Genomic DNA, 16,673 nt, shown 5'->3' on the forward strand with positions numbered 1-16,673 from the left:
TCTTGGCCAGACCCACAAAGGGTATTTAGGCTGTGCATAACTTTAGGCACCCCACTGCCTAGTGAAATCCACTACCCCAAATAGGGGCTCAGGATCCCTATACAATCAGTATTGCCAATCCAAATGTTCAAAAATCAGGCTCACCAAAAATCATGAGATACGATTTTAAAGCCAAAGATTATGTAAAAATAGATCTGGTGCTTTTATTTGCCTTCTGCTTTTTGACCCTTTAGGGTGCACTGGGTCACATTTTGAAGCTTTCTCCACAGCCACGAGGACTAAACTTACTTTTTCTTTAAGAATGAAGGTTGAAATCATCACATATCCACTTGACTCCAGGAGCAAGGAAAATAATCATCATCATGAGACTCGTGACAAAATCATGAGAGTTGGCAACACTGTATAATGCATGGGAAGAGTTAGACACTTAAGAATAGTATTCAGAGAAGCCCGTGATGGAGCTGCTAACCAGAGGACTACAAGTCCCATCATCTCTGTCCCTACTGCGTATCCCCTTCCTCTGGCAAGGAAAGGCCCTGAACCAGGAATTAGCTTGGCTCTGTTTGGATGCAAAGGCCTCAAGGATAGCCAGGATGCTGGAGGCAGAAAAGATTTCAGGAACCATATGCAGAGCTGCGTACGGAGGGCTCTGAATGTCAGATTTAAAAAATTTATTAAAGCTAATGTTAAATTACACCTCTACCCCCAAAATAACGCGGTCCTCAGGAGCCAAAAAAATCTTACTGTGTTATAGGTGAAACCATTTTATATCGAACTTGCTTTGGCCTCAAGCATGTCAGCAAACATGCCTGACTCCACCCCCTATCTGACCTCCACCTACTTCCCACCCCGTCTGACCTTTTAGAACTCCCAATCTATCCAACCCCCCCGCTCCTTGTCCCCTGACTACACCCTCCAGAGACCCCCTGCCCCTAACCACCCCTCCCAAGACCCCACCCCATCCAAGCGCTCCTGCTCCTTGTCCCCTGACCGCCCCCTCCAGAACCCCCCCATCCCTAATCACCCCCAGAACTCCCACGCCCTATCCAATGCCCCCGTTCCCCATCTCCTGACCACCCCGCCCCCAGAACCTCCAAACCATCCAACTCCCTCTGTCCCCTGACCGCCCTCTGCGCCTTATCCAACCCCTCAGCCCCAGCCTGGTACCCTTAACACGCCGCTCAGAGCAGCGTGTTGGAGCCTGACACGCTGATCCGCCAGAGCACGCAGCCCCGCCCCCCAGAGCCCTGCTTTACCACATTATATCCGAATTCATGTTATATCGGGTCACGTTATATCGGCGTAGAGGTGTATATAATACACAGATTAAGAAGAGTGTCTGCACATCGGGGATAGTGCTTAGATTATCCACAAATACAAAGTTTGTTTTAAAAGTCATAAGATACATATAATGACAGGTTTCAGAGTAGCAGGCGTGTTAGTCTGTATCCGCAAAAAGAAGAACAGGAGTACTTGTGGCACCTTAGAGACTAACAAATTTATTAGAGCATAAGCTTTCCACGAAAGCTTATGCTCTAATAAGATACATATAGTGCATAATCAGCAATAACCCAAATTTAGGTGAATAAATTTAACAATACAGTTTAGCTATTAACATCCAAGTATTTGGGTACATCACTCATGAAAAGTTGTACAGAGAGTTGGTTGTGGAAAGCAAAATATATCAAGGAGTGAAGATTGTCCCTAAGTAATTGAGAATTTAGGAAAGGTTGTCTGTTTAGAAAATACAATCCATCAGGGAAGTATTTCAGTTACTTTGCTGACACCACTTTTCATCAGTATTACACTTGGGTGCAGGTCTGTGGAGAAAGTAGCAGTGACTGGGAAGGAAGCCAGTGCAAAGGGGACCCAATGAGAGACACTAACTGAACCTGGCTCGGAAACCCACAAGCTTGTATTTGCTTGAATACAGACTGGACTGGAGAGGACACCCAGGGACTAGACTTGAAGAGCCCTAACTCTCAACTGGACTGCGCTGGGGGCCCATACAGGAACCACTATTGTTCTCTTTAAACTGTAACTGTTTAAGTCTCTGTACCTAGGATATTTGCAACCGTTCCTTTCCCTGCCAGCCCAAGTAAAATAATATTTCCCTTAGTCATGTGGCTGGGTTGCTATTGAGTCCCACCAGGCCTAGTGCCTACAATGCCTAGCTGTTGAAGCACCTACAGTACTTGACTCCAACTTGGGGTACCTGCGATACCTTAAGGCAGGGATCGGCAACCTTTGGCATGTGGCTTGCCAGGGTAAACACTCTGGCGGGCTGGGCCAGTTTGTTTACCTGCCGCGTCTGCAGGTTCGGCCAATCACGACTCCCACTGGCTGGTTCGCCGCTCCAGGCCAATGGGGGTGGTGGGAAATGGTGGCCAGCAGATCCCTCAGCCTGCACCGCTTCCCGCAGCCCCATTGGCCTGGGACGGCAAACCGCGGCCAGAGGGAGCCACGATTGGCCAAACCTGCGGATGCGGCAGGTAAACAAACCGGCCCAGCCTGCCAGGGTACTTACCACGGTGAGCCACGTGCCAAAGGTTGCCAATCCCTGCTTTAAGGGTTTGAACTCCATTACTGAGCAGCCCCCATAATGACACCAGCAAGCTAAACATGGAACCACCTAAGTTAGTCCGAAGGAAATGCTAAGGAACTAGGTGTGACCTAAGCCCTGCCACTCAAGGAGCAGCTGGGACTAAGGCATGGGATTAAGCACCAGGCATTAAGACTTTGGTGGCTGTGCGCATACCCACCAACACAAATTTAGGAGCCTATAGGGCCAAGTGGCAGCTCAGCAGGCATTGAGATTCTACATTTTGGACTTGGGCACCTAATGTGGCAGTTAAGTGCCTAAACCCCTTTGTGGATCTAGCCTCTTGTTTATGTGAGCAAACAAAAGAGAATTTGATTAATTTTATATGGAATATATGCATGGTTCCCATAGATTAGATGTGATAGTGGTATTGACATTTAAATTACCATAATTTTGACTCAAGGCTAGAAATCTAGGCTTAGTTCTAGTCACCTAGCATGACAAACCCATTGGGACCAATTTATAAATATATCCTTTAATTCTGCAGAACTAAAATGCTGGTATTTGCAAACTTAACTGACTCCTACAAATGAAGAAGGTAAACACTAGTATTTGCATCAAGAAAACTGAGGCCTAAATTGAAGCTCTAAAAAAAAAAAAAAAAAAAAAAAAAAAAAAACACAGATGAGTCAACCACAGGAATAAATGTAAGCTTAGAGGACAGTTTGCAGAAATATACTGACCTGGATGAGATGCTCAACTGCACTCCAGCCATTTTACTTGGTGAAAAGAGGTTAGAGTGGCATAAAAGGGCCTTAAAAGCCCCTATTTGATAGATTCCCCCACTGCAGACATTGTAGCAGACAGTTGTATGGCTGCCCTCCAATGACTCCCCTCATAATTCATGGTATAGGGCTAGGCAAGAGAGCTATTGAGCAGCATGGGGAGACTACTGTAACTTAGACAGGATCCCAAAGGCTTTGTATGCCAGGAGCCTCTCCAGCCCCCTGGAAGCGTAAAAGTAACTTAAAGCTATTTTAGTCCACCCACTTCTTTGGTGGAGAGTTGTATGCTGTGCTGCCTGGGAACACAACATAGGATCTCCCCCACCCTTAGTTAGCATTCCTGAATTGCCATTGTTCCACTTCAGCAAAAAGTTCTACTGTAACAATGCCAGAAACTGACTACAGTCAATATTTTTCTACTATTATTGCTGTCATAATGAAACACTTTCAAATATCATGAGGCAGCTGAATCAGATGACTTAGATGTATTTTATCAAAGAACAGTAGTTTGATTCTTTAAAATCTTCCACAGGACAGCTAAAAAAAAAAATCTCTTAAATATCCAAATGCTTCACAGTAATGGAAAAATTGGATTTTTACTAGCAATTAATGACTAATCTTCCATGAATCAGACAAAATTCACTTCCATTACATTAAAATATGCATTATAGAGATATCAGCAGTAGTTAATAAAGTCACTCTTCCAGTGGTGCAGCAAAGCTTTTATTGCATTTTTAATAAATCCAAACAAAATTTGTCATGAGATGCTCTCAACACCTTTTCCTTTTTAGAGGTCAGTATTATATTAGTTACTAATTACATTAATATTGCCTGAATTCCTAATGTTAATATCTCAGCTGGCCAGTTATATTATATTATCCAAATTAAGCTACTGAATAATCAAGGTTTCTTCTAAACTGATGGATGGTGCCGATCACCAAAGTTGGCACCATAATAGTTTCTTGTGTATCTTAAAGAGAACATGTCAGACATGTTCTCTTTGTCAGCATTACTAATCTTTATACACATCATCATGAATGTCCTTAGAGAAACAGCACTATACGCATACTATCCCTTGCTCCATGTTTCAGTTTTACCGACTCATTAGGAAGCTTTGCTGAAGATGTGATCCTAATCTTTTTAAATATAAAGTAAGGGTAATGTCATCATGCAGATTTTACTCCTGTTAGAGGCAAGGACAGTATAAATAACATGATTAAGTTAGTATCAAAAGAACAAGAATTTAATTTGGTCTGTAACATCTTCCTAGAAGGATGTCTGTTTCCAACACTATACAATGTGAAAAACGGATGAGTATATGGCTAATTATCTACATGTATAAAAATATAAACATCCTATCAAACATTTGTTGTTAAGATACCATCTATGACATAGGACTGATAAGTATGGTAACTGTGCCTTCATTTCTAATTAAAAGACTGCCTTTAAAAAAAAAAAGTTAGTTCTCATTAATAGTATCAGACTTGTATTTATTCACAGAACAGGCAAATGGTGAGCAACAGTAATTCCAGAAATGTATACAGTGCTCCATTAGCATGCCTCCACATTAACCTGGAGAGACTACCACTCAAGGCAACCACATCCACTCACTCCTTACGCTCTCAGAGAGACAGCAAGAGTCAGTAACTTGTCCAGTGGAAGATTGCCCACTAGGAATTTGACTGCAATTACCAACTCATTTTTTACATAGACTACCAATAACTATGGTAGCTATCAAACAGCTAATTACTTTAGGTCACTACTAACCTGTGTCCAGATTAGAACCAGTGACCTTTAAGTGAAAAGCTCCATATCTCACTACTAGTCACTGGCTAGTCTTTAATATTACAAACACAAAGATTAGAAAAAATGATTAGTTTGTGTTGATTTTATTACACCCATTCTTTTTTTAAATAATCATATGTGCTTTTGGGTCATCTGCTAGCAATTAAACAGACACTGATCAAAATACAGGTATCTTCATTTTTAAGGGGGCATCTAGCCAACAGGAAGTTTAGTTATAATTCACGTTCAAGCACATAAGTGTAGACAAACTTAATTCTACAATTATGTTGATATTCATACTTAGTTTTTTTTCCATAGAAACAGGTATAAGAAATGGATCAAAACATTACCATATTGTATACAGAATATGCAAGTGTTCAGGCTAGATATACTTTATGAAATTTTGTAGCACTAAAATGAATATAAAACTAAATGATTCGTGTAAAATGTTTATATAGTGTATATACACTAAATCTCAAATTCAATTTAACGGTCCTCCATTCATAACTCCTATGATGGATTTATTAAGCCATAGTACAAGGTTCTTTTTAAAAAAAGAAGAAAAAAAAACACTAGCTGGAGCTAATTTAAACACTTACTGAAAACCCATTTTATACAAAGTTTTAAAAAACATACTTCAGAGAAAGTTACTTAACAGAAACTAGAAAAAGACAGTCCTTGACTTAAGAATGACATTGTAAATACTTAGTAGCTGTGATCAATATCCTTTCAATTGTGGTATAGATAAAATATGCACAAATAAATCATCTTAGAATAAGGCATAGGACAACCAGCTTTCATTCTATTTTCTGGTGCACTGGCCTCCCACTACTATCTTATTATTGCTCATCTAATCTGAAATGTATATTTCACTTTTAAAAATATATTACAATTATCTACAACTGGACAATACGTGTTCTCTCATGTATATTTTCAGCTTAATCACATGGATAAACTCTACTTTAATGTATAAAAAACTAAGACCGCAAATTATTTTCAGTATTACTTTCATGCATGCTTTTAGTTAAAGACTAGGTGGTGAAAAGAGAGCACTGGAACTCAAATTGATGAACATTGCTTAAATAAAAAGGTTTCATATTATCTGAAGCTATAGCTTTGTAAAAAGGAAAGAAGGTTTAAAAATGAAATCCCAATGTGAAACTCTTTGGTTAGATTGTAAATGCTAGTAATATCTCTAAATACAAGAGTCAGGACAATCAATTAAACTGCAGTTTTATCTTTGCAACCTCAAACTTTAATATGCACCATTAAAGTCCTTGAATGCTTAGGATGGTTAAAAAGGTGTAATTTTTTTATTGAAGCTTGAATAGAGAACTCATGTTTTAAAATTCAAGAAGTGTAAAGTGCTTTTGTACTCAGATCCTTAGCTGCTTATTAAAAAGAGAGGCTAAACCTTCATTTATTACAAAAGCTTGTGCTTATATAGTATGTTGTTCTTCCACAGAAAGCTATGGCTGCTTCCTCTGGAAGAGAAGCAGTTCTAAACTTGTTAGCTTATCTAGACTAAGTTCAGCACTACTGTGAGGGGGAGTAACTCCCATTGAAGGAATGACTGTTGCTCCTGGTTTTGTTGGGGCTGCGTTTAGTGCTGTACCTTTTTTGAGAAAGTACTTATTATGCCTAGGAAATGTTACTTAGCAGTGTAATTTCTCTGATAATACTGCTACAAAAAACTAAAAATCAATATTTATTTTGTTAAGAAAGCCATTTGAGGAAGCATTTCAGTCAGCTTCAACAATTACATAGTACTAACATGACGACACTGAAAGCAGCAAGCAGGATTCACTTGTTTTTACTTGGATTTGTAAACTTGTATCACTTCAACATCTAAAAATCTCACTTTCATAGGAAACAGGCACTCTACCTCCTCTCTGACCAGCCTGGTTTATGTCACACCAATCCACTTTAAAGGAGTTTAAGGAACGTGAAATGGATTTTTATGTAGTTCCTGTCTATGGTAACTTTGTGACACTAAGGATTTTACACCACCTATGAAAGTTATGATTCACAAGCACTGTAAGTTTTCAAGAAATTGTTGCTTTATATCTAGTGAGGATAGACATTGTTCTTCCAAGTTGGTTTAACAGTTCAAGTGGTGGTAATCCAGAGTACTTGGTTTGATACTTGTCCTTGGCCATCAGCCTCCTTCACCAGCCACACACACTTGATCCAGTTCAAGAGCTTCTAAGTTCAGGGCTTTGGGGAAGGATAGAGATGGAATAGGAAGGGATAAGGAAGTAATTGGTCCTGGAGGATCAGTCATTCCCAGCCCCCGATCTCACACACCTCCTGGAGGAAAATCATGAGCAAGAGGGATAACCCATCATCACAGATAGCTGTCCCACTCACCATTTCATAGTTGGGTGGGCAGTTGTAAATCTGCAAGGTTGCTGAGCAGGGACAAGGAGAAGTTAAAACATGGGAATGGGATGGGAGGAGAAGTTAAAACATGGAGAAGGTATTCCTCCCCTCCCTCCTTCTCAGTGGGGTATGGTGCCCAGTTCGTGGGAAGAGAGTCTCTGGGCGTAAGGGAGAGGGAGATCCCCTCACCCCCTGGGTCTGAGGGGTGGAGAGGAGACACGCAGAGTTTGGAACATCTCCTGTGCGGGGGGTGGTGGTGGAGGAGCTGGCACACAGCTGGGAGCATGGGGGGAGTGTAGGGCAGAGGCTGATGGAGGGCGCTGTGTGTGAGGGGCTGGGGGCGCACAGGGCGGCCTGCCCCGGCGTGTCTGCCGGCTCAGTCCCTGCAGAACACGTACTCGGTGTAGCTGGTCCAGATCTTGTCGTCGGCGGGGCCGCCCTGCTCGGGGGCGAAGGCGCAGGTGCCGGTGGAGGAGCAGGCGGCCATGCGGAAGCCGGCCTCGGAGAGGCGGTCAAAGGCCTGCTCCAGGAAGTTGAACTTGAGGTAGTAGCGGGCGGTGTAGCGCTCGGGGGGCCGGTCGGGGTCGCGGCTCTCGTTCAGCGTCTCGCCGAACACCTCCTTGGCCAGCGCGGTCTTGCCGCACACGGTGATGCGCGCCACCCGCCGGAACTTGGCGTCGGCCTGCGCCTCCCGCCCGATGGTGTAGGAGCCGCGGTAGCCGATGGTGATGTAGCCCGAGCGCCGCCCCGCCCCGCCGTCCAGGGACTGCGACGGGGTGAGCAGCGGGCCGCCGGAGGGGCTGCGGCTGGAGGTGGGCGACGGGGCCGAGGCGGCGCCCCCAGCCTCGGGCGGCTCCGCCTCCAGGTAGCCGAGCAGGGACGGCGGCTCGTCGGCGCAGAGGGAGCCGTCGCGGTTCAGGGCGGCGGGGCGCGTCCCCCCGCCGGCCGCCCCCCGGCCCTGCGCCAGGCGGCGCGCCAGCTCGGGCAGCTGGAAGTACTCGGCCTCCCGCTGCAGGCGGCTGCGCTCCGGGAAGTGCTCGGGCAGCACCAGCTGCAGGTCCCGCAGGTAGTCCAGGATGTAGCGGAAGAGGAAGCCGTCGCGGTCGAGGAAGAAGCGGCCTTTGCTGTCCCGGGGCAGCTCGCCGGGCTGCTGCTGCGAGAACATGCGCCAGAGCAGCGAGTCCCGCACCGACACCACCGTGCCGCGCCGCGTCACATACACCTGCCCGCCCACATTCAGCTCCACGATCTCCGGGAAGGCGGACGAGCCCGCGGCCCCCGAGCCCGGCCCCGCCGCTGGGGACACGCCGCCCCCGTTCGGCAAACCCCGGGCGCTGTCCGCCAGGGCCATCCCGGAGCGAGCCCGCTGCCGCCTCCTGCCCTTACTCCGGCGGGTGGCGGGGTGCAGCCGCCTCTCCTCCCGCCGGCCGTGGGAAGAGCCGCCGCCTCTCGGCCCCTTTCGCCGTCCTCTGCTCCGCGCTGGCAGAGCCGCTCACTGCGGGCGCGGGCAGCGTCTCCTCTGGCCCCTTCCCTCTCTGCGGGCGCGGGCTGAGCTGCGGCCGCGCCTCACGCCAAGTGCTGAAGGAGCCGCCGCCTCACCTCACCTCGCTTATTTCCCCCGTGCTGCCCGCTGGGCGAGCCTCCTGGGCCAGGCTAAGAGGCGAGTCCCCTGCGCTAGCAGCGGGGCTGTGTTTATGTAGAGCTGCTGCACCTCGCAGGAGGCGTGGGAGGGTGGCTGGGAGGCAGAGCTGAGCGCAGAGACTCTCACTCAGACGGAGCGAAAGGGGGTGGATTTACACTGACGTACCCTCCCTTCCCCAATTACAAGGGAGACTACAGAGCCCCCGTGTCCCTTTCCTAATCCCCTGCAAAGCCGGATCCCTTTTCCAAATGTGGCTCCGGCCTGAGATTCACTGGGAAAATGTTTGTACTTGGGATCACTTGCTCATCCATCTAAACATCATCAAAGTAGTTAGCCGCTTACCTTACACAGCGCAGGCAGGAATCAGGATTTAATGGTTGTACAGTACTTTGGATATGTATAGCACAATGTAATGCAAAGTTCCTAAATGTTATGAATAAACTTCAGGCATTTATTTTGGGTTGGTACTGCAAATAATGCTTGCCACCGGTCAAACCTGTTTCCATACATCCCTATACCCAATGCCTGATGAAGGACATCCCTCAGTCAAATTTATCTCCTTTTCACACAATTGGTGTTATCTCATTTTCATTGTTTTAATTTATTTACATCACAAATGCATAATCGTGAAAATAATATTAAAAGTGTTAATGATGGTGAAAAGCAACAGAGGGTCCTGTGGCACCTTTGAGACTAACAGAAGTATTGGGAGCATAAGCTTTCGTGGGTAAGAACCTCACTTCTTCAGATGCAAGTATCTGAACTTGCATCTGAAGAAGTGAGGTTCTTACCCATGAAAGCTTATGCTCCCAATACTTCTGTTAGTCTCAAAGGTGCCACAGGACCCTCTGTTGCTTTTTACAGATTCAGACTAACACGGCTACCCCAATGATGGTGAAGTAATTAATCCCACATCATTCAGGGAGCTTGCTGCACTAGACTTTTTTAAGCTTTTGTCCAAACTTGTATCTCTCCCTGGAGCCCTGACACCATGAGAAGTATGTTCCTCAACCACCCACCTTTTTTGTTGTTGTTGTTAAAGAAAATGTATTTCCTACATGAACATGTAGTCTATATTTTCATGTATTTTTCTCTAGTCCAGTGCATTTCTGTGGAGTTAAGACTTGTCATTTTCATAATAAATGTCTATTGCTCTTTAAAATGGTGGCATCTGTAAAAACACTTACTGTTGTACCATCAGTGCTGAAGCAGGATATAGTCCACAAGTAGTTCACCACATAGTTCAACAAATAAATTCTTTGATAGTTTCTGTATTTTGTCACATTGATCCCTAATGTCATGCACACAAGTTCCAAGAAAGCCAATACTGAATTTCAGTACTGTAGCATGTTTGTTATATTCATGAATGGTGGTGACGTACGTACAAATCCAAAGGTGCCAGTCTTATGACCAAGGGAACAGAATTTACAATCTTCTTCTCTAATACATAGGACTTTGCCACTTGAATGAATGAAGAATTTCCCTTGGCTGATAGCTATGATGGGATGAGGGTAATCCTCATGTCAGTCCTTGATTCAGTCAGTAGAGAATGAGACAATATCAAAATAATAAACATTTGAGTAGGTCTGATATATTCTATCCTGTAGAGGTAGAGCACATAAACAAGTACTTTAATTACTCGACGACACATGTAGGGCTATGTGAATGTATGTATTTAATCAGGTGATGTTATAGCTCTGATTTAGCGTTGATTCATTTGATTAGGTTTTTGTACAATACATGAATATATATTTTAAATGCATTGGTTGAAGTTTGTTTTTGTTTTTCTTTTGATTGTAAATTACCTCCATTGAATTTCATACATATTGGTTTATGTCATGGGCATTGCAAGCAACAGCAGAGATAGTCACTGCTTCCAGCTTCTCAGCTGTTCTCCTCTGGGAGTGAAAGTGCTCTTTCTGTCTTTCAGCAGAGAACAACTGAATAGGCATAAAAGTTTGAGGAGTGTTATAGCAGCAATACATTCTGTAGGTATCTCAGATGTAAACTTGTTTTGAGCATTCATAAGTTTGGAGGTCCATGGGAGGGGAGGGCATGGAGAAAGAAGAGACTTTAGAAAGGCTTAAGAGAAGAGAGTGTTTGGGGGAGGTTAGCTCAAAAGGGAGGCATTTTACAAAGGAAAAGAAAAACAGTTAAGAAACAGGTGGGTATATATAGAAAGAATGATTAATGAAAAAACTGGCTGGAAGGAAAATGCTGAAGCAACAGAGAATCAGAAAAGGTATTTTGGACTAAGAAAGGAATCAAGAATAGGCTTGGCAAAACCATCACTTGAAGTGAACATATAGCAAATCTAGTCTGAAGAAAACTGAGACAGGAAATGTTGAGGAAAGAAAAAGTTGAACAAAGAAAACTTTTTTTTTAAAGGCAGTCCTATTACATTTTATTTGGTAAAATGTTGGCTACCAAAGGGTCATTAAACCACCAATACATTTTCATTGTTGTGGGTAACAATGCAAAATGTTAATCTCATTTGATTTTAAATTAAAGAATTTGCTGTTGGTTTTTGGTCTGATAGCATTGTCATGGCAAAAGCAGGAAAAGAACCTTGAATTGAACTGCTACCCATGTAACTGTAAAATGGTTTTGGCATTGTTTTTTATGAGGAAAAAAGATTAATTGTATTACAGTACTTATTGTATCTGTTTGCTGGTTAGAAAGGGGTTTTTCTTGAATTGTATTAGAACCATTTGACCCTGAATATATGTATACTAGATTTTCAGATTATAGTTAACTGGCAAGATTTTAGGGGATGGTTGATATTGGCTCTCCTCTTAAACTAGTATCTTCCTACAACTGCTCCCTCAGTGTTTTGAGGTAGCTTTCTAGAGATTCCCACTAATTCATATTTTAAACTGCCTACACTGGAGAAGATTAATGTATTGAGAGCCTTGTGATTGAGCTGTGCATCCAGAAAGTGAGAACACATAATGCTGGCAAGATCTATTATTTATAACAGAGCTTACAATAGAATATATAGATTTTCAAATATTTGAATCAGCATAAATGGGTGCTCAGTTTACCTTTCAATAAACTGTGGCTTTCTCCGTGTTTCTCATGGGCTTTAAAATATGTTAACAAAAGCATATTGCAACCTATTTATTAGGTTAATAGGGCTAGAGCATAACTAATTTTCGGCTTATTTCTCTAGCAGTTGCACAAATTAATAAGTTATATTGCTCCCTCACATGCTACCCCTTATAAATGTTCATTGTTTCCAAACCTAGCACCTGCTAGGAAGCAGCATTTCACTGGTTCACTGTATCATTATATAGCACTGTTTTGAGTACATGGCACTGCACACTAAGGGATGGGAGTTGTGCCAGACAAATTTATCCAGATCTCTGCCACAGAAGGCTAACTATCTCTGGGTACAAGGTGGTAAAATACAGTAAAATGTAATATAAACCAGGACTTATGCAGAGTGTGGTATGGTATCTATAAAGTGAAGAAAGAGTCTTCTAAGGGGAAGCCTCTGCTAGTACAGACTGTATCACAAAATACTGGACCATGACACAAGTTGTGTTTGAAGCCTGTCTCGGTGAAATAGCGATCATTTTATGTGATAAATGTGCTTCACATCATGATATCTAGAGCTATAGACACAATTGTAAAGCAATGTCTGTTCAAAAATATTACACTCTCTGTGTATTTTCCAAGTGGGATTGCTTTCAGTTGTTCTAATATATCCTGAAAAGAAAGGGACAGTAGCTATTTCAACATTCTCTTCACTAGTTCAAGCTGGTGAATCTTGGGTAGGAATGGAGTATCATCATTTTCCATCTCTTCTCTCCCACTTTGAAATATTTCCATGAAATGGAATTGGATTCCACTTCAAATAACCTATTTTAAAAATGGATAACAAATACATCACATTGATATGGCAGATAAATATTCAGTCGCTTGGTTGCACAACGCTATCGTAATCTCAGTATTTTACACTCATTTCATTTTACGTAGGAGACACAATTAGAGTATTAGTAAATATAACACTCAAAATGCTACATTTGGAACAAAATGTCTTATTAGGAAATATACATCATCATTTAAAAGAGCTAAATATGGAGTAATGGACAGCCTGGGTTCTGTAAAGATAAACAAGTCTGCGAACTTCTATAGTTGTATAGTGACCCGTCATTTCCAAATGAGTAACAGTGACTTGAAAGAAGACCAGCAAGTATTTTTGTTTGTTATTGTTAGCGTCGTATCAGGACTGACTGTGCTATTTTAATCTGTGTTCCAATAATTTTACTGGTTACATTATAGGAAAGATGCAACACTATGTCAAGTGATATTGATTAGTTGGGGTTTTTTAATCCTTGTATCAGAGCTTAGAAGGATGTTTCCATCATGTTCCCCACCAATAATCATTAATAAAAATCAGTCTAATTGTATTCAGATAGCACAGAGGAAACTGGGAATCAAGATTAGTTTTCACTCAAAACAGTCTTCTTCATAAAGGAGATTCACCTATGATAGAGAAAGGGAGGCACCTAGTGGTATGAGATTTAAGTTGCAGCCAAAATGGAAGTTGGCTCAAAGGCTCCAAACCATTGACAATAGAACATCTATAGTAAAGAGAAAATTATAACCTTTTTATCATAAGAATAGCTGTAAATTAGCTAGTGTAACTACATCCAGAATTTTCCCCATTAGAATTGACAAAAAAATAAACTTGACCCTCTGCTCCTATACCAATATGGAGGTTAGTGTCTAATGTTTCACAAATAAAGATGTGTTGCATATGATTTTACTGTTTTATATTACTTTAATTAGCAGATGGCACCTTTCAATATGCTTGAATTGCTTCTGAAGCAAAATATTTAACTTTTACTAACTACAGAAAATGCTACTAGATGAATAGGGCTATTTACTGAACTGAAAGCTTATCAAGTGTCACTATTTTAAGCTTGACAATGCATGGTTAAAGAATGAAGTGGTGGGGATGACAATAGGGATTCCCTTATCTACTGCAGTTCATTCAGTAAGTGAAAACATGCACAGTTTAATTGCTAAAGCTTGGGGATTGTTAGAGTTTTGTATTTTGATGGTTCTGACTGTATCTGTGCTCTTGAGATATTTGAAGTTCTGTAGGTTTGACTTTTACAGTCAAAACCGCCCATTATCTTCAGTTGAATAGCACATTATCATCATCGGTAGTATTCACAGATGGCCATTAAGTATGCTGTTCATAAAATCTCTCACATTGTACCCAAGTGTTGGGTATGTGGTGGCAAAAAAATTGAAGTATAAGTTATCTGAACCAGAAAAAAATAAAATAGATCACTTCTTGCAACCCCCCTCCTAAACTGCTTTATATGGCTCCACAGCTAACATGGGAGTGTTTATAGATTTCACAGGAGCAATAGTGGAAGTTATCTGTATATTCATCCCCTGTGCATCAATAAAGAATGTTGTGAGAGCATTTGTCTTTATCTGATGGCATATTGTAAAAAGGCCAGACATTATGAAAAAATGTTTTACATAAGTCATGCATTGAACAGACCCCAAATATTTTTATCACAATTGACAATCACCTAGAACTTAATAGTGGTCTGGAGCTCTACCTTCCGTAGGTGAGGGTAGAGCTCCCACTGCCAATGTGGAGAGGAGGAGATGTCACCTCAGGAACATCAGCTCCTCTCAGAACCCGATGGAGAGGTGGAGAGAGGGAAATCAGTAATCTGCAGGGTAGCACTGAGAGCATCCAGCCACTCTCTGAATCACTGTCCCATACAGACCCACCAGATTTTGTGTGTGAAACTCTAGTCAGCAGTTAACACAGTTCAGAGTTGTATTAACTCCCTCTGAGTACCCTCAGTGACCACCAGACAGAATGGTAACTCAGTTCCCGGGCCCCAGTGAGATTTGCAAACTAGGCATTCCCCCATCTATCTTGCCTTTTGGGCCCAATCTAGCAGATGAGTGGTGAGGAGGCCCTGTTATAACCTTTAGCCCAGTGCTTACACCACACTCACCCAGGATGTGGGGGAGATGTCTACACTTCAGTTGGGAGCAAGCCTGCCTCCGTCCCTGGGTAGACAGACTTGCGCTAGAGGGGCTCGAGTTAGCGTACTAAAATAGCAATCCACATGTTCCAGCTCTGAAGTTCAGCCTCTCAAGCCTAGGGGGTCAGGTGGGCTAGAGAGCCAGAGTCTTCACCTTGGTGTTTGTATCACATATCTGTCTGCTGAGAGGCTCACTTCCAGCAGCAGTGTAGATATAGTCTAACAAATTCAGGTTTAATTCATTCCTCCACCTGAGGCAAGGAACTGATTTGAACAGGGATCTCCCACTGCTTATGCAAGTGCGCTAACAACTGGACTACAGAGTCACTCAGACTCTTGCTAGCGCAATGCATATTCATTTATGCACAGGGGAACAGTTTCAACAGGACAGACTGAGAAACCCATACCAGGATATCCCACCGGGGAGGGCATTCACTCAAATTCATATCCCTTTTCCACTGCCAGCAGAGAGGGGGAACTAAGCCCAAGTCTTCTATGTTTACAGTGCTGTAAACATTGGGTTACAGTTGTTGCTGCTGCTATGGCATTTCTTACAAAAGAACATCTTCGACTCATAACTCCAGGAGAAGGTACAGATTACAAATCCCAAACAGAGTTAGGCCCCAACACCTCTCATTTGCATTGGCTAGCTAGCACCTGCAAGTTGATGACAAAATTAAGATCACTTGGACATATAATTATCTGATATGTGGGTTCACTCAGTGAGGCATGTAAACTGTCTTAGCTGCACCTGTAAATAGTTGCAGGTGCAAAAAGGGAGGCCAGTTTGAGGATGGTCTGAAAATCAAGCTATGTCTACACTACAGCTTTTATGATAACTGATGTCGCTCAGGGTTGTGAATAAACAATCTTTCTGAGTGACATAAGTTACACCAACATAAGTGCTCGTGTGCACAGCGCTACATCAGTGGGAGAGCTTCTCCCAACAACATAGCTTCTGTCGTTCACAGAGCTGCTGTTCACAGAGGAGGTCGGCATACAGTGTCTTCATCAGACATGCTGTAGTGGCACTGCTGCAGCGCTGTATGTGTAGGCATGGCCTCAGACTCTTCATGCTTATATATACGTGCATGTACGCATGTCTATGATATGCGCCACAAAATGATGTTTGATTGTATGTCACTGCTACAGCTTATTAGCTTGAGGGTGTTCTGTTAAGGGAAAAGCTCTGTTTTATTTTAACTTTAAAATATTTATGTGAATGTTGTGCTTATGTAAATGCTGGACTGACAGCCCTGGAGAATGGAATCTTTTATTTAATGTCATTTTTAAAAAACTATGCTACACACACAAATAAAGCAAAAAGAGAAATCCATTCTTCTTAAGCCTTGAAACAGACTAGGGACATTAAGTCACACAGAGACAGGATGAGATTGCAGGATGGCTTCTGGTAAAAAGGAAGATTATCTAAAGGGCAGAGGCTGTAAATGAAGCCCGCAAGAAAAGTGACAAAAAGCTCAAGAGATAACAAAAGAGCCTCTTGTCAG

At 42.7% G+C, this 16,673-nt stretch overlaps 1 protein-coding gene across 1 annotated transcript; it reads right to left on the reverse strand.

Moving 5' to 3' along the window:
- Positions 1-4,034: 4,034 nt before the first annotated feature.
- Positions 4,035-9,843, reverse strand: KCTD12 (potassium channel tetramerization domain containing 12). The gene has a single exon (XM_054011520.1). It carries the CDS (start codon positions 8,843-8,845, stop codon positions 7,871-7,873), a length of 975 nt encoding a protein of 324 aa, XP_053867495.1. The 5' UTR covers positions 8,846-9,843; the 3' UTR covers positions 4,035-7,870.
- Positions 9,844-16,673: the final 6,830 nt, after the last annotated feature.

The sequence above is a fragment of the Malaclemys terrapin genome, chromosome 1 (assembly GCF_027887155.1).
Source record: "Malaclemys terrapin pileata isolate rMalTer1 chromosome 1, rMalTer1.hap1, whole genome shotgun sequence".
NCBI classification, from domain to species: Eukaryota; Metazoa; Chordata; order Testudines; family Emydidae; genus Malaclemys; species Malaclemys terrapin.